The 22305-nt window shown below is 45.1% G+C and overlaps 1 protein-coding gene across 2 annotated transcripts in view; it reads right to left on the bottom strand.

Annotated features, from left to right (window-relative positions):
- Positions 1 to 22305, bottom strand: part of NOL4L (nucleolar protein 4 like) — a 463439-nt gene that overhangs the window by 266501 nt on the left and 174633 nt on the right. For both annotated transcript variants that reach the window (XM_085619487.1, XM_085619488.1), the window contains exons 3-4: positions 20520 to 20631; positions 18585 to 18694 (exon numbers count right to left, since the gene is read on the bottom strand). In XM_085619487.1, coding sequence (XP_085475613.1) covers positions 18585 to 18694; positions 20520 to 20631 — 222 coding nt within the window. The remainder of the gene's footprint in view (positions 1 to 18584; positions 18695 to 20519; positions 20632 to 22305) is intronic.

Here is a 22305-nt window from a genome sequence, read left to right as displayed (position 1 = left end):
AATGCGTTTGGCTACAAAAGACAACCAAACACTTTTTGAAAGGGTTAGACTCTCCGATTGGAAACCAGGAAAAGGGAGCTGTGAGCGAAAGCGGATGGCTTGCGCAAGCTTTGCGGCATGCTGTGCCGCACATGCTCATCAGGATCTAAAATCTCGCAGCCGAGGGCCTACGGAGAAGACAAGCCGAAACAAAGAAAGGGCAAGTAAATTAGAGATACTTCCGACAATAGAAGCAGCCAGGAGACTGCAGGCAGGAGGAACAGTCCACATCAGAGAGTGGAGAACAACCGGGCACCCTGGATCAGAAGATCGGCTGGACAGACAACGTGATATGGAGAGTGCGAGACATAGAATGATTAAAGGGGATGGGGGTGACCACCCTTAAGGCCTCTGAGACTAAATCCCAAGAAGGACCAAAAGGAAGTGAAGGGAAGGTGACAACCAAAGTTGCATCTCCAATGACCACATGCAGTTGCAGTGAAAAGGGCCCTCACACCATGTTGAACTGTTGTGAGTTGTTCTGCACCTTGCGGTGCAGGCACAGCCTGATTTCATATCTTGAGACATAAGTTCAAGCATGTACAGGCTGGGCACTATCTCGCAGCCCATTCTCACTCGCCATCTCCAGGCTTATCTTTATTAGGAGGATGACGGCAGGTCTGCTCTCTTCTATTCCCGCTCCTATACCTTAGAGTGGTGCTTTTAGCTCTGCCTCCTGTTCTGTTCCTTCTTCCTCAATCCACTTCCCCTTCCAAGGAAGAGTGAAAGAGAAGAGGCAAACCCTGGTAGTACACGCCGTTTCAGCTGCTACAACTGAGCTAAGAGAAGGTAGTCAACCAAACGTTTGACCCCACCCATGATTTTCTATTTTCATCCAGCACGTTAATAACAGAATTTGTACATTCATGTGTGAAGAGTCCCAGAAAGTAAAAGACTGCTTCATAAACACTATTGCAAATAATTTAACCCCAGGATCAATAAGCTAAAAACACAAGATCAGAAGAAGATAAACGGTATGTTATTTGCCAACCTACATGTCAAGGAAGGCCAATAATCAATAACAACGGTAGCAAAATAGGAGATAAGCAGACATCAGGCCGCCTATAACTGATCATTCAAACAGCCATTCTGTATCAGGTAAAGGCTTTTGGGGTTGTTGGAGCGGGGTGCAGAGGGCACTAGGACCCTGCACAAAGGCGAAGGGAGGGGCCAGCCAACGGACACCACTTGCGGTCAGGGAAGGGGTGGGGGGCAGTATGACAAGATAAGGGAAGGAGCAGGACGTGCCTGCGAGCACAGCAGAGATAAAGTAAATATGGAATATGAAGATCCCTACCCGTGTCCTGGTGTACTCCTTGAAGTCCGGGGCAGATGTAGGACACAACATCTGGCGACGCATACTCGCAACCGGAGAAGGAAAGTTTAGCAGTAGTATGGGCTTGTGAGCACTACCACATGTTCATATATTGGAAACCATTCACCATTGTGACTGACCACCAGGCAGTACTAGCAATATATGGAAATGCAAACATTCCGCCACGCATTGAGAGGTGGGGGATACGCTTCATGGACCATGACTTCAAGATAGTGCATAAACCAGGAAAGGAGCACAACCCCACCGACAACATGTCAAGGCATTCCCTACCACGGGCACCAGAGATCACGTCAATGGCTAAACTTCGTGTTACAACAAAACACCCCCGCTCCAATAACAATTGAGGAACTGGAGCAAGAGACAACAGGTGATGCCACACTACAAGCAGTCAAAACAACAACATGAAATCAGAGGTGGAGACATGTAAACATCAGCAGCCCGATGGGAGAAGGAGTAAGAAGGGAGGAAATGCTAGCGTTGAAACAAATACAAGAGGAGCTGTTGGAAACAGAAAGAGGGGTTCTACTTCGAAGAACAAGGATAATAATATAAAAAACGCTACGGCAGCAGGTGGTGAATCTATCACAATTCCCACAGGGGCATAGTGGCAACCAAATAGATGCTTAAGGAAAAAGTATGGTTCCTGGGTATGGACGACTGTTGGGAGACACAATAATGAACTGTCACCTAAGCCAAATAACAGGAAGGCCAGCAAAGCCAGAAAAACTACACATGTTCGACCTCCGCCCAGTGTGGACGACATTGGTAGCTGACTTCTTTGGGCCACTGGAAACTACTTGCTAGTAGTCATTGATGAATACTCCAGGTTCCCCATAGTACAACAAGTGTCATCAACATCAGCCACAGCTCCTTTGCCAATACTAGATAACATATTTACAGTGTGGGGCTCCCCACAAACAATGAAGACAGACAATGGCCACCATTCTCGGGAGAAGAGTTTTGCAGATTCATGGCATACCGGAAAATACCTCACAGGAAAATAACGCCTCTGTGGCCATGTGAAACATCAAGAAGGCTGTCCAACGTGCCAAACTGGCGCAGATCTCAGTGGGCCAAGCACTGTGCCAAATATTGCCAGACTACAGATACACCCTACGCAATTCCACGGGATGATGCCCAGCAGAACTGATGTTGGGAGAACAAGCAGGACGAGATTACCCCAACTAGAGGCATAAGTACCACCTTAACACAGCAGCATCGCTGAAAGGGATCAAGATGCAAAAGAGAAAGTGAAACAGTACGCAGACGCACAGTGACATGCCAAAGCATCTAGGCTGAAGCAAGGAGGTTTAGTGCTAGTGAGTCAACAGCAAGCAAGAAAGTCGGACAGCCCCTTCTCAAGTGAACCGCTAACAATAACAAACGTCACGAGGCCCATGATAACGGCGGCAGCAGGCCCCTACCGTATCACTAGACTTAGCTCACACTTCAAGGGACTTAGGACATCAGATGAGGAAGACGGAGAGGCAGCGCCTAAGGGCAACACAACATCTGTCAAAGAGGAAGCTGTGGACAGCAAAGAAGGGACACCACACAGCAGTGAGAGACGAGACAGGGATGAAGAGATACCGAAAGAGGGAAGAAAAATGTCCTGCCCAAAGAGAGTGAATGAGACTTACCGACGAACTATAGCGATGGGGCAGCAAGCCACCACCACTAGCGACAAAGCAAACAAGGATGAAAAAAGTATGTCCGTAATGACAGTTTTTTCTTTCTGTCTCGTGTCCTGCCTTTTTGTTTGTTTTTTTGTTTGTTTCTTTCTTTCTTCCTCAGTCATCAAGATCTCCACCACTTTCTAACTCAGAAGTCCGACAGGAGAAGAGAATTTCATCACTAGGAAATGTACAAAACTGATCAATTGAGTGGTCCCTTCTAGCTGTGAAACTCAACCTTATTACCTCCATTCTCAGGGGAATTTAATTTCTACACCTAACACTCATGAACATCAATGTAAATAAGCCTCATAACGCACAGGATCTCCATCTCTCAGCACAGCACAGAGGAACTAGAGAATCGAATAGAGTAGAGTAGTGTATAGAACTCACAACACCTCTGTCTAAGAAGTACATTGAGGCCCTGCTTGAAGGATGTGACTCTAATCCAATGTCAAAAATGACCACAAGAGGTCTATAAGATCCTTAACGTTTCAGAACAGCATCACACATCAGAAAATATATCCACCATGACAACCTAATAGAAGTAAACACACTAGCCAATCCAACAGGTAGGACTACTCCTTTCTCCCTCACATCTCTCCTGCACAGAAAAGCATTGCTTGGAGGTTGCAGGCAGAAATAACTCTAACAAGCAGGATCTTTCTGATGGACACCTGGTTAAATGAAACCTCTCAACCAGTTTTAGGCCTGCCTGGTCCACCTGAATAAGATATTAGCCACCTAAATAGAACAGAGTTAAGAGGTGTTGACACAGCAGCAATTCACAAAATCTTCATAATGTGAGTAAAATAAAGATCAATTATTTACCCTTTAATGTATTGTAATTGAAATATAATGATTAACACTGCTCCAATTGAGGTACAGGGCCATCTATCACCTGTCTGGTGTAAAATATTTTGTGGAATAAGCGATTATAATTCTCACAGATCCATTCATCAACTTCGGCAACAGCATTTTACTAAGTGTCTTTAACCATCAGAGGGGAAATGAGAACAGAATGGCGGCAGCACTTTCATCTTCTTTCCTACTCAATAATGATGTCATTGATCACATTCATTTATGTCCAATACACACCAAAAACTCCATTCCTGGTATTGAAAGAATTAAGGCTCAAGATGGATACTCCAGTCCCAATAGAGCAGCCTGACCGTTTTCTCATCCCCTTCAATCAATCAATCAATCAGAACATTTGTAAGGCGCACTACTCACCCGTGAGGGTCTCAAGGCGTTGGGGGGGGGAGGGGTGCTGCTACTGCTCGAATAGCCAGGTCTTGAGTAGCCTCCTGACGGTTAGTAGGTCCTGGGTCTGCCGAAGGAGGATGGGGATGGTGTTCCAGGTTTTGGCGGCGAGGTGGTAGAACGATCTGCCGCCGGTGGTCGCTCTTCGAATGCGGGGGACGGAGGCGAGGTCGGCGGAGCCGAGCTGGCGGTTTGGGGTGTAGAAGGTGAGTCGTCTGTTTAGGTATGCCAGTCCGGTGTTGTGGAGTGCCTTGTGTGCGTGGGTGAGGAGCTTGAAGGTGATCCTCTTGTTGACGGGAAGCCAGTGCAGGTCTCTCAGGTGGGGTGTGATGTGGCTTTGGCAAGGGATGTCGAGTGTTAAGCGTGCAGAGGTGTACTGTATGCGTTGTAGTCGTTTCAGGAGTTTGGCCGAGGCTCCTGCGTAGAGGGCGTTTCCGTAGTCCAGCGTGCTGTTGACGAGGGCCTGGGTGACCGTTCTTCTTGTTTCGGTGGGGATCCACCTGTAGATCTTGCGGAGCATGCGGAGGGTGTTGTAGCAGGAGGACGAGACGGCGTTGACTTGCTTGGTCATGGAGATTGTTGACTCGAGGATGAACCCCAGGTTGCGTGCATGGTTGGTGGGTGTTGGTGCTGCTTCCAGTGCGGTCGGCCACCAGGAGTCGTCCCAGGCTGAGGGGGTGGAGCCGAGGATGAGGACCTCCGTCTTGTCCGAGTTTAGCTTCAGACGGCTGTTCTTCATCCACTCGGCGACAGCTTTCATTCCTTCGTGGAGGTTGGTTTTGGCGGTGAGGGGGTCCTTGGTGAGAGAGCGGATCAGCTGTGTGTCGTCGGCATAAGAGATGATGTTGAGGTCGTGTAGTCGGGCGATGTGGGCGAGCGGTGCCATGTAGACGTTGAACAATGTCAGGCTGAGCGATGATCCTTGGGGTACGCCGCAGATGATCTCGGTGGCTTCGGAACAGAAAGAGGGGAGGCGGATGCTCTGAGTTCTGCTGGAGATGAAGGAAGTGGTCCATTCCAGAGCCTTGTCTCGGATCCCTGCGTTGTGGAGGCATGTGTATAGGGTGCGGTGGCAGACAGTGTCGAAGGTGGCTGATAGGTCCAGGAGGATGAGGGCCGGGGTTTTGCCGTTGTCCAGCAGGGCCCTGATGTCATCGGTGGCAGCGATGAGGGCAGTTTCGGTACTGTGGTTGCTGCGGAACCCGAGCTGGGACCGGTCCAGGATGCTGTTCTCCTCAAGGTAGCAGGTCAGTTATCTGTTGACAGTCTTCTCGATGACCTTCGCCAGAAATGGGAGCAGGGTGATGGGCTGGAAGTTCTTGAGGTCCCTCGGATCCGCCTTGGGTTTTTTGAGTAAGGTGATAATCTCGGCATGCTTCCAGGTCTCCAGGAAGGTCGCGGTCTCAAAGGAGATGTTGATGGCCTTGCGGAGATGGGGTGCGATGGTGGCGCTGGCTTTGTTGAAGATGTGGTGTGGGTATAGGTCTGACGGAGAGCCGGAGTGGATGGGGTTCATTATTTTGATGGTGTCGTCGTCGTTTATGTTGGTCCAGGTGAGCAGGGGATCGATGTGGGTGGTGGCCGTGGGGTCAGAGGTCTCGGTGGCTGTCGGGGCGGTCAGGTTGTTGAAGCTGTCGTGGATGTCTGCGAACTTGCGATGGAAGAATGTGGCAAGGGAGTCGCACAGGTCTTCCATCTCAGTTCACATTACAATGTAGCTCTCTGGAGCTGGAGGGCAATGGGCTCCCTGTAGGGGACAAGGGTGACCTAAAATACTAAAAAGACAAAAAAGATCCTTGGTTTGCTAAAGAACGGGGAGCTTCAGTAAAACCTTCAGAGTATCTGAACGAATTATAGGCCTGATTTATCAACAGGGTTTGCCATTTCTGTGTGGGGAAATGTGTTGATACATAAAGCCTTTGGTGCCCAAACCTCTCTCCGGGGAACATGGCACAGCTCTGTTTTAAAATACAAAACACGTATCCTTAAAGGTAAATCCACCAATGAGGTAAAGGTGATCAATCAAGCAGAAAACTGCATGAAAAAGTTATTTTTTTAAAAACATTTTTACAACATCATTGCTTCGGTACATAGCATGTTTCATAGCCATATTAGTGCCCCCCATATAGGATTCTAGCATCTTTACATCCACATACAATTGAGCAAAGGTTACATCATTTCGCTGCCTCTGGTCAATGTCTAAACAACTGTGAAACTACATATCGTGGTACAATGAAATGATGGAAGTCAGGCGGCCATACCCGTTCTAGTTTGGCAGCAGAGAGGACTCAACTTCTTCTGTTAGCTGGGCCAGCAGTGTTTGCCTTTCTCGCCGCAGCTCTATAGTAGGGGAGATGCAGATGTCCCCTCTGTACTTGTTCCACTTTCCCTATTTATGATCCCATTTCCTGGGGCATACTCGTCCCTTGAACACCACCTTCTCTGCGATCATTGCACTATCCATGTCCCTTGCCCAATCACTTAAAAGAGGGACCGTGTCCACCCCCCATTTCTGTGCGATGTTGCGCTTTGCGATGATAAAGCCCATCGAGGTCCATGCCTGTTCAGCCTGGGAGAGGTCAGTCGCCTCCCAAATATTAAGAAGGCAGAGCTGGGGAGATAGCTTTAGGGGTTTGTCACATGTCCGCTCAATTTGGCGAGTAATCTTTTCCCAATAGTGCTGAATTTGTGGGCATTCCCATAGTATGTGAACAAAGGTACCCATTTGAATACACTGCCGGAGACAGAGCGGATCAGGGCGCCTACCCAGTCTAAACAGGAGCTTAGCATCAAAGTAGACCCGGTGGAGGATTTTCAGCTGGATGAGCCGTAGACGCATGGGAATGGCTACTTCCCTGGGGGAGGCCAGCATGTCTCACCAGTCTTCATCATCTATACTTCAAAGGTCTGTCTCCCAGCCCACCCTTAATTTCTGCATCGGATCTGCATGGTTATTCACCAGTTTCTTATATGTGAGTGATATGGCCTTGTGGTCCATGGGATCCAATAACAACCGGTCTTCTAGGGGGGAAGAGTCAGGGAGAGGGATCCCCTTTGGCAGGGCAGACGAAATAGCGTGACTAATCTGCAAGTATCTAAAGGTCTCGTGAGTGTGCCAATTGGTACTTTGTCTGGAGGTCAGCAAATGAGGCCAGCTTCCCTTTCACCCACATGTCCCCAACCGTGGATATCCCAATTGTGTCCCATTTATCAAATCCAGGGCATTTACTAAGTTGTCCCAGTATATCAGGTTCCAAAAGTGGAGTCGCCTTAGTCAGACAGTTATGCCAACCCAACTTTCCTGTGACTCCACGCCAAACCTCAACCGTACAGGCCGTGCGGCAGATCAAATTAAGTTTACGGGGATTGGTGTATAGTGCCTTATTATAGCCGCCCTGCCCCATGAGTTAATGATCTGCACGGAAATTGGGATCATCATGGGGGCCAAACACCCATCTATTCATTGCAGTCAGTTGGGAAGCTTGATAATAGAGTCGTAAGTCCGGTAATCCTATACCCCCGTCGTACCATCCCATGGTGAGTTTGTTCATAGCAATTCGTGGTGGACGGTCCTCCCACAGTAGTCCCCGCACTATCAATTTGGGAGAAGTAGGAGTCTGGGATAGGATTGGGAGTGGTCTGTAACACATTAAGAAAGCGCAGAAGCGCAAGCATCTTAAACAGGGACGCCCGCCCCAGGAGAGTGAGAGGGAGAGATCGCCAGTGCAGGGCGTCAGATTTGAGACGTTGAAGAGGACCAAGCAGGTTCTGTTCAAAGAAGTGGTTAACATCTGGAGTGACAAAAATGCCCAGATAGCGAAAGCCCCGGGGTGCCACTGGAATCTCATAGCCCCTTGGACTAGATAGGGGTCGCCCCATAACACATACATCTGAGATTTGGACCAATTTATCCTGTACCCGGAATGTGCACCAATTATATGAAATATGTGGAGCACCTGCCGCAGAGAGCACGCTGGAGAGGCCAGATAACGGAGAATATCATCAGCGTATAGTGAGATGCGGTCTTCATGGTCCGATGTCCATTTGAGCCCCCGTATCGCTGGATCTCCCCTAACCCAAACGGCCAGTGGCTCTAATACCAGGGCGAAGAGTAGTGGAGACAAAGGGCAACTTGTCTCGTGCCCCGACGGAGGGGGAAAGTGGCTGGGTGGTGATTGTTGACTGTGACGTCTGCGGTGGGTTGTGTATATAGTAGCCTAATACATCGTATCACCTTGGGTCCGAACCCCATGCGAGCTAACACGGCAAAGAGAAAATCCCATTCGATGGTGTCAAATGCCATGGTGGCATCTAAAGCTAGTAGGATCGCTTCTTCCTTGATGGTGCTAAGTCTACCAAGGGCCCCGTTCACCCATCGCAGATTTCGTGCCGTGTTTCTTCCCGGCATGAATCCGGACTGGTCCGGGTGAACCAGTCCGGTGATATAAGGAAGGAGTCGATTGGCCAGGAGTTTGGCCATGATCTTAGCCTCGACGGTCAGGAGGGAGATAGGGCGGTATGATTTACAATCTTCTACTGGCTTATTTGGTTTATGGATGACTACTATAGCAGCAGTACGGATAGCTGCAGGAAGGAGTCCCGACTCAAAACATTCCATATATAGATTCAACAAGTGAGGAGCTAATTTCGCTGCCAAGGATTTAAAAAGATCAACGGGAAGTCCATTTGGACCCATCGCTTTGCCGGAGCGGATATCTTGTATGGCCTTTTGAATCTCCGTCTCAGTAATGTCATCCTCCAGGGCATCCCTATCCTGTGGGGAGAGGCTAACCACATTGATAGTGGCAAGGAGATCGGCCGACAGCGGGGCTTGAGATGTCTGCGAAGTGTTATAAACCTCCTCAAAATGAGATGCAAAGGTGTCAGCAATTCTTTGAGGGTCGGTGAGAAGTGCACCTTCGGGGCTGGCTATCTCATGGACCCATCTCGCAGCCTGCTCCTTGCGTTCCAGCCACGCCAGGAGTTTGCCTGTTCATTCACCCTGCTCATAGATCCTATGACGGGAAGACAGGGAGCGCATTGTAGCTTCTTCTAAAAGAAGGTGTCTATAATCCTGTCTCTTAATTTTTAGGCTGTGCTGAGTAGTAAGGTCGGGGGCTCGTGCAACAGCCTCCTCCATGGCCAATATGTCCTCTTCCATCTCAACCACTCTCCTGGAGCGCTCAGCCCTATGTCCCACCATTAATGACAGCGCCCTGCCCTTTATAACTGCTCAAACGCTCCCCATAGTGTCACTGCAGAGTAAACGGAACCCACATTTTCCGCAAAGTAGTAGTCGGTATCCTTGCATAGAGCCTCTTTGATAGGAGGTATCTTTAACGCTCACGGCTGTATATTAATGGTACCGGGGCGCCTGGCCCGTTGTATGCCAAAAGTAGTAAGGATGGGAGAGTGGTCGGAGATCCCTCATGCCAGGCAGTTGGAGCTTGTGAAAGCGCAGATATCTTGAGCGCGTGTAAATATGTAGTCTATACGAGATTGGCTACCGTGTGCTCCCGATTGAAACGTGAAGTGTGTATGTAGTGGGTTAAGCCACCTCCATATGTCCACAAACCCCAGGGCATTAGCGAACTCGTAGAGCTGCGCATTAAAAAGATTTTTGAGATAGAGTTCACGCTCCTCAAATCAGAGGGAGTCACCGACATTTCAAATAAATTTGAGGGGTTCTCCACCTTTTTTGTGGAGAAGGTGAGGCATAGAGAACTCCCGAACACACACTCCAAGAAATCACCGTAATACTGTGCCTACTTACTAAAGGTTAAGGACACCTGGTGCTCCTTTAATGAAGCCACCTCAAGAGAACTGCTATATAAAATTGCCAGAATTTAACATACAGAACTAAGCCTCAACACCACATTTCTCAAGTAAATAAGCTAATATATTACTCCTTACTGGACCTTGTTGATCAATACTTCCTTATCCTAACAATCAGTCCTATAATGGCTAAACCTAGGTCATGTCTCACCTTCACTTAAAAAAACAGGAGCAGATCACGCAGATCTGAATCCTTTTGATCAGATTCCAATCTTCCCTTTCTGGCTACAGTCCTTGAGAGCTGCATTGAGATGCTGCTAAAAATTCTTCTTTGGAGATAATGGACTACTAGAAGAGCTTCAGACAGACTTCTGGTCAGGAACCAGCACTAACAGTACAACATTCAAAATAGTTTTGACAACGCTCTGCGCATTCAGATACATTTTCTGTCTCCTTATCTTTCTAGGTCTATCAGCTGCAATCGACGTACTGAATTATGCCAACCTCCTGAAAATCCACATGAAAAGAATGAGCGCTACAATCCGAAGATGTGTGCACCATACTTGGAAAATCAGTGACAACACATAAAAGTGACCAGGACAGACTAAAAATCATGCATGTGATCTTTGCTGTCTTGGCGATGCCGTGCATATCAATTCAAAGGCGAGCACGGTGCCCTGGGGTTCGCCCAGTAGAAAAAAGACTTGATTTGAAGGACAGTGGCGGATGACCAGCGCAAGAAGGCCTCACAGAAAGATGGTAAAGTAATAGAAGATCTTGATGAATGGGTGGAAATATTAAATTAACTGATTGATCCCCTGAACAGTAGACCACCTTGAATGAGGAATGAGTGCGGGAAAAAGTTGTATAGAGACTACTGCTAATGTTAATCTCATGTTGGTCTTCATGTGAAATAGATGGTGAGGAAACTGCTTAGGGCACACAAGATGATAAGCTCTATGATTAGAAACTCCTAATTGGTGCACTGTAAATAATAACATTGCTGTGCAGCTGCATATTACTAATGAAAATCAATAAAAAGAAGTTAAAAAAAAACAAAGTGGCCAACTACCTCACTGAACAAGTGCCTGTCCAGCAAGTGGTTCCACAGGGTTCTATTCTTTCTCCCACCAGCTTTTGGCTTCTTCTTTCAGTCACACTAACATCTCCTATCACCTTTATCCAGATGGCAAGCATCTGAAATTTGTCTTAAACATGTTGAAGGGAAATCTGGATGTCTCTTCATCACCTAAAGCTAAAACCGCATAAACAGAGTTCCTCCAGTCATCCTTCACCAAACTTATATACCCTGTTTCAAACAGCTTGAATCACTAGCAGTAGTAGACGGTAACCCTTAATTGTGAATGCTCCAAATGTCTTCTAGCCTTACCACCACATCAGGATTATCGAGGGCATTCAGAATGAGACACTTAGCATCTAATGTACACTCTTATAACCGGCGCAAAGATCTGCAGCACTGATATGCAACCGCCCCATAATGTATCCACAGTAATGTCATACTACAAACAAGCCCTGGTAAAGCATCGACTATGACGTCATACTTAAACCACTACCTAATTCACAGCACAATAGCCTCATTAAGTATTCATAATGTCAATCAGCACAACCCATTTAGGTATCCGCGATGCTGTAGTATAAAAATCCATATACCCAACTGCCCCATTACCATCGTACAACACACCTCCATTCAGTCTTAGTTACAGATTTTGGATTATATTCAATAAAGAAGTTTAATTAAAGTGGGGTCACATCTGGAACTGACGTCCACAGCCCTGTACAATACGCTACAATCCATAAATTAAGTCATATATATAAGAGCGGCCCTGCTTCCGAGAAGGCCTAAAATAATACATTACTTTTATGCAAAAACAGAGAGAAGTCACACATGGATATCACAAGTTTGTCCTACCTATAATCTTCTTGGACCTGAAACATACTATATAAAATGTCTTTTGCCTCATGTTTACTTTACATCTGAAATACGCAATACTGAATATTCAGCTACCTGCGTATTTCTTTTCAGTGATAACCTTACCTTGGGGCGCTGTATTCAGATAAACCCAGCAGTGCTGTATATTTCTGTAAAGCGACATCCTGAGGTGGGGTGGCATATGTAGTTCCTACAAGGCTTCTGTACAGGTAATAATACCACAGAAGCTGCGGTACAATCTGTAATGTGTACAATTAAATATTTGACTTCTGTTTAAATCGGATACAGTAGCGGCTGCTACTGAACGGGGGTGGCGAGGCGGGGGGTTTGAACGAAGGTGGGAATAAAAAATAAAATAAAAAGGACTTACCTGGGTGCCGCCGCCTCTCCTTCGTCATCTTCTCCGTACCGCAACAGGAAGCACACAGTCTCCAAGAATCCCCTGGCCAATCACAATGCTGCCTTACAGCAGGGTGGTGATTGGTCTGAGCACCGTGGTTCGGCACTCAGATGGGGACAGGGAGGCAGTGCATGTTCCCCACTAGGTTGAGTAATGCAGCCTGGTGGGGAACACACAAGGTGTGTAGGACGGTTTGGCCAGCCTAAGAGGGCCGGCCAAACCATCCTGCGCACTTTAGAGTGTGCTTAACACTCCTCCCTCTGGCCCCTGCTCTGGCCAGCCCAGTCCCACCCGCCCCGCACCTAAGCAGGAAGGAAAACGAAAATAAAAATACCATTAGCTATTATCATGTTAGTTTTCCTTTCTAAACTGCTCGCAGAGCCGTGAAGCGCCACTCCTCCGCCTTAGCGGAGGAGCCGCCGCTGATCATATAATCATTGCAAATAGGTGTACTTTTCAACAACACTAAATCTCATACCATCCCATGTTTCACCATTCCTCATGGTAAGTGCTGTACTGTACATGTATGGATGGTTTCACACATTTCATGGGATAGGGAGAAAACCCAGAGACAGGGGTGCTAACCAGCACGTTGTGCTTTCTTGAACCACTGTCATTATATTCATTTCATAGAACATACACAGAGAGAAAACAACAGTAATTTAGAACATGAGGTCAGCTTACCTAATGATGTGTTTAATAATTAATATCTATTTCTAACACTAAAGCTGAAATTCCACTCAGGACCAAACAGCATTTTCTGATGGTAAGGCTGAGTCTCCATGGAGGCCCATACATGTTGGAGAACAACACACCCTGGCAGTTCAGGAAAAAATCACTTGCTTTGGATGGGTGTTTTTCTTACCCAGTTTCATCTATTACATTATCCTTGGAAATGTTTTTGAATCATCTGCTATGAATCTGTCAGTGGAGCTTCTGCATTAGCGGTGTGTCATCAACATAGGCGCCATATTCGTAGCCAAATGAGACAAAGGTTGGAGCAAGCAGTGCAACATTAGAAATGTGACAGAGAGAACCCCTGTGGGAAGCCACAGAAGAAGACTAAAGACTGACGTAGAAGACAAGGATCTGCCATCTGAAAATCCCCAGACAGAAACCAAACCATCCAGAGGAGTTAGCCAGTTTCACAGACAAGAGGATGTAGAATTCAGGAAGGTAGCAAATACCTGGCCATTTCCCATCAGGTGACAAAAGGCGCAAGCAACCAGAAGAAAACAGTTATCACCAATACAAGGAGGTCATGGACACCACAGAACTGAAGATCATAGTGACCCCAGACTTGGAATGAACAACCCTCAAAGAGTGTAGTCACCAGCACATCTGCAGACATTTCTTACTCTCTTTCCCTAGATTCCCCCTATAAGTGGCTGCAACACGTTCACAGTGACATGGTAAGACCAACATCTGCCAACAACACACAGCACCAAAACATCAGCCGCACAGGCCACACTCCATGCTCTCACCTTTCCAATCAGACCCATTGACTACTAATCAGTGGCCTATCCCTCAATCTTTTCACGCCGCAATATGACAAGGAGCAGCAACCCATAAAATGATCGGAGTACAATTCTGTTCACCAGGCATGACACACACATTTCCATTGGCCCCTCTACAAACCTGTTGGCCAAGCATGCCATCCATCAGCAAGGAGCTTGGCATTTTATCAGAGGTTAGATTCTCAAATAAAACTACAATGCGATAAAATACACTCTGTCACAGGTGGTACAAAAGAATATCATAATCGATGAGGCCAAGCATAGCTAGATAATAGGGCCAATGTACATGAGGTGCTGCAGTCTGCTGCCATGCTCAGGACACCCAGTAATGAACAGAAGATAGATTAGTTGGGAATAATCCTGTCCAGGATACATTGTCATAGTCCTGCATGTGTACCACAGCTGCCTGCGTTCCAAGGATAACTGGGAAACACCAGGTTATGAACAGCACATAAATATGTTAGATCAAGAGATTATAGTAAAAGGAAGGGTCTCATTAGGTAAAGAGATTACAGCGGCATGTTTGGCATTGGACGGGCCCACTCCCCACTCTGAATTCTGAGTGGATCAAAGTTTGTAAAAAGAGAAAATTGAACAAGGGTAGGTCTTTCAAAATTGTAGGAAGGCAAAAATCTCTAGGTTAGCTGGAACACCAAGTTTTGCTCAGAAAAGTTTTAATATGTGTAAAGGAATGGAAGAAGGTTAAAAAGTGAAGGTTGTAATGCACACTGTGTCTCACACTTTCTGGGCCAAGTGAGCCACACTTGCGGAAACAAAGGATAACAACGGATAAAACATACACTCGGACTACATTAAATTCACCACATCCATGTCCACTTTCATAGACGCCATTACCACTACATACAGTATCTGTTCATCTCCCTATTGCTACATTGGCTACGCCACATGAGTTAGTGTTAGCAGTGGTTAAGAGCTATGGAAAGCGCTAATATTACAGTTAGGATTATGGCAAACGTTAAGTGTATTTTTAGCCTTAGGGTTGGATCATAGTTTGGCTTGGGTTTAAATTCAGAGATAGCTTTAGGGATATGGTAACGGGTAGGCTTCCAGTTAGGGTTAGAGTAAGCGGTAGACATACTCTTCAGTTTATTGTTGCGGTTTAGGGTTAGCCTTAGTGTTACGTTTAGGTGTAGGATTGGGATTAATCTGACCCTAGTGTTAAGGTTAGGGTCAGATTGGTGAGGCACAGGGTAGGGATGTGAGTATTGGTGTTAGTGTTAGGAGACTTTTTAGATTGAGTTTAGGGATAGGTTTAGCAGCAGGAGTCAAGATCATTACTAAGATTATCATAAGGAGTAGTGGTAAAAATGTTGATATAGTGATTTATGTAGTGACACCTACCTAGTTGACGCAGTGATAACTCGATGAAGAGACTTTGGTTTAGTGGCAGCTAGATGTAATGGTCTTTATATAGTAACATGCAACCACAGAAATGGCTTTAAATGAAATGACGAGAATGAATGAAAAGGACGAGTTTTTAACAAAGTCTCCTAGATAGAATTACTGTAAGCAATTGTGCACAAAGATGACCAATTTCTTCATCTAGCCTATACAGTTCCCAATAAATAATGGGGCCTGTAGACATCCTCTATCAGTAGTAAGTAGAATTTGCAGAACACATTTGGGCTTTTTAAGTTGCAGTCATTTTTATTGAAGTGTTAAAAATAAACAACATAATCTGGCTGTCAGATACAATTTGATATTAGAGAATGAACATTGCTCCTGCTCCCAGAACAAACCGACTCCCACATATAACCTAGGTAGCATTTTTTTTTATCAGTTAATGCATCATCAGCATCATCTGTGGTCATCTGTCTTTTAGGAGGCTTTCTCTGTCGAGAGGGGGACTCCATTCAGTCTTTCTTCATCTATCACATGGAGCGCTACCAGTGTCCGGGGACGTCGCGCAGGTGCAGTGTTGGGCCAGAAAATGAAGCACAAATCGCCATATTCTCTGAAACTCTTGACTGTTCCCTTAAAAGCAATGCTAATATGTCCACACTCAATAGACCTCATATATTCAGCAGGCACATGTTACAGCCAGGCGCATCTGTTCTACCCTACAACGTAAGGATGGCATGTTTTACTGCCAGTAATAGAAAGGAATTTGTCTTCCCTTTAGCTGTATGTAATGGTTTATGCTTTCTGACTGGGCCCGCAAGAGTACAACCAACGGACTTTCAGCAAAGTCAGTCCCAGTAATAAAATATAGTCCCCCAACATCTTGTCAATTTTGGACATGGACCCAGAAGATTTGTGAGTGTGCCTTGATGATTACAGTCTCGAAAACATTTGATAGATCTCTTCTCATCAACATAATGTGAAGGGAGAGGAGTAAAGTGCCACCTAAGAACTATTTCAAATAATATTTCCTTCCTAAATGTCCTACTGTGTGTGTGCGGGGGAATATCCTTTTGTCCCTGTAGGACATGTTCCCGAGATTTGTCCTCTGGGATAATGAGAGGCGATCAGGCATTAAGTCAAAATGGCAAATCTGAAGCAAAAGAAAAAGGAAAGTACTCAGGTCAATCCAGACCTCATAAAAGTTCCAGTCCGCTTGGAAGATCAGTGAGACTTGCTCCACAACAAAGTTTATCCTCCGGTTAGCTGCAGTTTTTGCTAGAAGAATCCCAGAAAGTGATGCTGGCATCAAAGATATCTCACTGGTCCTGCTCGATAGATGAGATTGGTTGAGACTCAATGACAGCCCTGCTTGTATCAAGAACCATGTATTTTATGTCGCCCATGCTGCACACATAGATGCAGAAGAGGGAATCAGGAGAGCTACCATTTTTTGGTTTGTTAAGCTTCTAACATAATATCCGGAAGGATGAAGCAGTACTCATTTCCAAAGAACAGAAGACATGGAAATTTCACAAGAGAAATGGAGAGCTACTCAACTACACCGTGCCTCAGACAAGAGAAAACTGACAGATCAGCCGTCAAAGATTTTGACAAACATACACATTATATGAATCTGAGGGAATCCACACACCACACACCTCCTAGACATGCTTATCCTCGCACCGTACACAGAAGAGTTTTCTTTCAAAGTGTTTGCAGTCCGGTAATGCTTGAGCACATTCATACATTCCTTTCTTCAGTCTCATTATTATGCAAACAGTGGTCAGAATCCATGGGGTCAGCACATCTAGTAGCGCTATGATGCGACCAGTGCTGACTTTTTTCTTTACTTTCAGCCATGCCGCACAGCAGCCACATTGCTGTACAACATGGCTAAAGCACATTGAGAATGCCAATAGCTCTCACATACATGAGACTTATTGGCTTTGCCAATGCTTGTCACCATTACTGTACTTTGGGCTGGTGAAAGACTCCACATCTGGCACGTTCTATTGTGGTTTAGTCAGACTGCAGAAGCCACGTTGCCAAAGGCCAGCTAGGGTGCTCCTGGGTAGCAGTTCATCACTGTGGGTAATCTAGGCAACCAGCAGCCTACAGCAGTAAACAACATCTCCGATGCTGATGGATTTGTGTAAAAGACTGCAGGACAACATCTAGGTCCGGACGTCTATCAGGTAAAAAACCATACTCTACTACAGGGTTCTCCAAAGTCGGTCCTGGATGGTCGGATCCATGCCTGATTTTTAAGATAACTACATTTTTCTAAATGGGGATATGCTAAAAATCTGGCATGGATCTGGCCCTCCAGGACCGACTTTGGAGAACCCTTCTCTACTAGATGTGCTGACCCTTTGGATTCTGACCACTGTTTGCATAATAATGATTCAGAATGAAAGAAGACAGAGGACACTTTGAAATAAAGTAAATGATAAAGGTTTAGGGGGCGTGCCATGGGGATCTAGAAAAGCCAATTGGGGGATCCCTGAGGTGGAAGGAGGGACTACAATTGGAGAAAGACCCTGATTGAGCACAAATAACCTTCAATAAGTGAATGATTCTATTTCCATTTAGGTCAACCCGTCTCTGTGGATATGCTAATAAGGAAATATTGTTCTGCACAGCCAACTAAGTCGGTAAGTACAAAGAACAGATGTGTCCATGTACACTGATCACCCTGCTAAATTTCTCTAATGTCTTTCTTCTGATGGAGCGATGACATGCTGCACTCCTGCAATGCCTCACACGCAAGAAAGATCCTTCTTGAAAAAATAAATATTGAAAAACAGATCTGGAACCCCCTTCCACCTGAAATCAGACTGATCCCTTCTACTGCATCATTCAAAAAAGAAGGGAAATAAATACTTATGAACAAATTGCTAGCCTAATTGTATTATCCTGGACTCTTGTTCCTTCCATATGTATCTTTTTTGCCTTGTTGGATTTATGTTTTTTTTGTTACTTTCCACAATTTGCTGTTTTTCACAGTTTGTACCTCTTTCTCTTACATGTTACTTACTTCACATCACCTGTAAAGTTCTCTGATACCCGCTTGGGTCATGTTTGCGCTATATAAAACTTAATAAATAAATACATTTATAAGTCTGTGTCGAACAAAGCAAGGATTTGTGCTGCAACCATTCTAAAACCAGGCGGTTTACAAGTTGATGACCATGAACTACAACAAAGCGTGGCAACATACTGGCACTGATCACAATAGAGGAAAATAACAGAAAAATGTACCCACCTGGTCCTGAGAGCTCATAACCTGCAATTTCATGTGCTTCAAGTATGTGGCAGTCAAGGGCATGTTATAGTCGATGACCCCCGAGTCCAGTGAAGAAGGAGACTCAATTTCTGAGATACAGAAGACAGAAAAAGAGCAGGGACCAGGTCAGATTCCAGTTGGATAAACTGATGCTACTAGAGTGCACCAAACTCTAACAAAGTGACAACACAAATCCAGTTGAAACTGAGTGAAATAAGGTACACAATGGAAAGGAAACAAGATTTCACCAAAGATCTTTTATTTTATCAAGGCATTGATATGCTCAACAACACCCGATGACCTAAGCTCAACCTCCAGTGCTATATATTTTTTTTAAACTGCTATTGAGTGACTAAGGAATTTAACTTGCACAATACAAACTTTGGTGTCTCGTTTTTTGAAGTTTTCAAGTGCGTAACTTTGGTATTGGTTAAATGTGTTGGAATGAAAGCGCTCCACAGATTAAATCTATGAATAATTGTTTCCTTTATAGTGCTAATCTGTTGTGCAAGGTTCTTCACAGATGCTTCCTTGCATAGCTGCCATTCTCTTGCGTGTGACATCTCAGAGAAGATACTGTGGTTTACAATGGAATCCTGAAACTTGAAATTACGTCTGAATTTTCCATCCAATTAAACTGAAAGGTCTAATCGTAATGTACATTTTTTACAGCTACTACACTTCTTCCTAATGGACCCTTGCTGGAAGGAGGTTGTTCTGTCAGATTGACTACAATCCATGTCATTTTCAATTAGGCCTGGGTGTGAAATTCTGCTCTGCTCGCGAAGTTTGAGGAGTTTTCCTGCTTCGCGCAGAGTGCGGAGTTCCGAAAATCTCCGCTCCACGTAGCAGATTGGAGTTTTTTCCTCGCTCACGCTCACCAACGTTAAGTTGCTGAGCGCGAGTGAGGAAAATCCTACTCCAGACCACCTCCCAGCGAAATTTCTCAATGCGGGCGGTCGTAGATGCCCGCGACCGCTCGCATTGAGAAACCTTCTGTTCGCGTTGAGGAAGCTGCCTGTAGATGTTCTACTCCAGTGGCAGAAAGAAGCAGTGCCCACTTGCTCTGCACATGGTGCTGTTCGCGCTGATTTTCCAGAGTGAGACAAACATCCGGTTCAAAAAATCAGCGTGAACAGCGCAAACTAATGCACTTCGCTGCTTGCGGAACTCCATGTAGCGCAGCTGAGTTTTTTGGTCGCTTCGCAGAGTTCTGCGTAGCGGACCCCAGCAAACTCCGCCCAGGCCTAATTTCACTGTCAATCCCTATGTTGTATGGGTGAAATAATTAATGAATAAAGTTGAGATGTGTAAGAGCCACGGGAATGGAACTACAGCTACCATTCTGGAACATGTCAGCTTACAGAGGCTCGACCAGATGTAGATTTGTCTGTCTGTGCTTAAAATCCACAAGACTCCAAACTGCTGCACCAGACAAACAGACACATGACCACGGGAGACAGCATTCTTCTGGACCAATTCTTCTCTTTCTGGTAAATTTAATGGTATAGAAGTTCAAACCACTGAAAACACCATTATACTGATAGCTTCCATGTGGGAAACACAGGCCTGTTCTCAGATTAATTCAGCTATACTACTGTCTCACTAAGTACAGCATCTTAGGATATGCCTGCTGTTAAAGAAGAGTAGGTCTGGTATCCACATTTGCAAACCTTACACTTTCCATCTTAGGTCCTTAATTACTAGAATGTTCGCTCTCCCTGTTAACCTTTCTCTAGCTATGCAAGAGAAATATTCTGGCTATATGTATACAAATGTCATGTATATATGAATATTAAACTGTATTATCTTAAGATACACATTTTCATATGTATTTAAGTTATCAGCATGCTTTGATTAGGCCAACAATCCTTCATTACCCTCTTCCACCCATCCAAATTGCACTGCTCTTACCTTTAGGTTCCAGTCCATTGGCATTAAAGTGCATTCTCTTCTGGCATTCTGTACAGCTCATTAGAAACCTGGTCACAGCCTCTCTTGGCAGGAATGCATATGTTTCTGCAATCTAGGAATAAAAAAACCTAAGTCTAAGAATTATTTGGTGAAAATGAAATCACAATTTTCAATGCTCCAATGGTTTCTATCTAGCAACCAGTGAGGCTGTTTTGATCTATGGAGCAAGAGGCCAAATAAAATAAAGCAACTTTACAACTTGAAAGGTATATATACACACAGCCATCCTTTGAGCACACACATTGAGGGTAACACCTTGTTCAGATCTGGTGTAGGCTTTCCAGCTTGTGTCAAGAACATAATGTTCACAGGATGTTTGGAGAGTATCCCAGGTTACAGAGCTGTACAATTCCCTTGAGTGGACATATATTTAGAAGTAACATTTTATTTAAAAACAGCCATTGTCCATGAAAGGGACAGGTGCTATTCTTTTTTTTTAATGTCTCCCATTGGGACTGCAAATACAGGGATGGAAGACTGCTGGCCCTTGCAAGCCGTCACCCCGGGTAGTTGTCTTGTGATTCCCTGTGAATAGACCATGTCCAGGGCCAATTATTAGGACATAGGTCGCATCATAAATTGTAAACCAGTCGGTGTGTAAATGACACATCCCTGGGTTGGGTGTGTGAAGAGACCATCAGCCCCTTGGTTACTTATAGCCGTGGTTCGCAAGTGATCACATGCTCTGTTGAACTTTCTGTATCATCGGTCTAAAATTCCCATACAGGTCTAAAGGACTATCCAATAAATATTCAATAAATCTACGAAAGACTAGGCTTCTGGACTAGAAGATGTTATGTACAGGCTGTATGGAACCCTTGCTTCTCTCTCGATGTGAAAATGTGGGTGATGGGCTGCAATATCCTGATTGTCTCCACAGATGTTCTCAATAAACAGAAATAAAATAAATAAATAAATCTAAGAAAGACATTATATTAATTGCTTTGAAAAATAACTGACCGTTAATTGTGGTTATATGCGGTAAAGATCTTCCATATATAGAATGCTTTATTGATCAGAATCCATTGTTAGGCTAGAAGCACTGTCCAAAGGCATTTAAAAGTATTTAGTAAGCAGAATAGCATTTGTGTGAAGCAACAAGTCATGTGTGCTGGCTTTCGGTCAGATGGCTTCATTTTGTGGCACTTTATGAAAGGCAATTCCTGGGGGTTTTAAAATCAATGTAATAGACAGTTGGTTGGTGGCACCCTACTGTAAGGGACCTGTCAAATGAGAATTTGGGGTTCTGTTTTGCGCCCTCAGTGATGTTACTATGATGGTCCATTAAAGGTCATTCAACAATGTTACATGTTAATGTATACATTTGCCCAGAGACAGCAGATATGATTCAATGTGAGGCATGTCAAGTGTACTGCATTGTTGAGATTTGGAACACCTAGCCACGAGTCCCAGCGAGCAGATAGTTTGACATTAGGTGAGAAGTGGTAGTGTGGGCTCAGAAGGCTGACTTTGAAATCCTTTGTCTACTATGCACCTTACCAGGTTAGCATGGGTATTCAAGTATATGACAAAGCAAAGCCTATCAGCTAGTGCCTTGGTCGGAACTTTATGGTCCACATGTAATGTGGCTACTGGCCTACTATGGTGATAAACATAGAGGTTTCCTTCTCTAGTTTTGAGCTAGTTTCAGGGGTGGGCGGCTCCTCCGTTATGGCAGAGAAGCGTCACCCCACTGAAAAATAAAATGATAATAAAACCACTTTAT

Source organism: Triturus cristatus, chromosome 7 (assembly GCF_964204655.1).
Source record: "Triturus cristatus chromosome 7, aTriCri1.1, whole genome shotgun sequence".
Classification (NCBI taxonomy): domain Eukaryota; kingdom Metazoa; phylum Chordata; class Amphibia; order Caudata; family Salamandridae; genus Triturus; species Triturus cristatus.
Note: the sequence above shows the minus strand (reverse complement) of the source record. Positions and strands in the feature narration are given on the sequence as shown.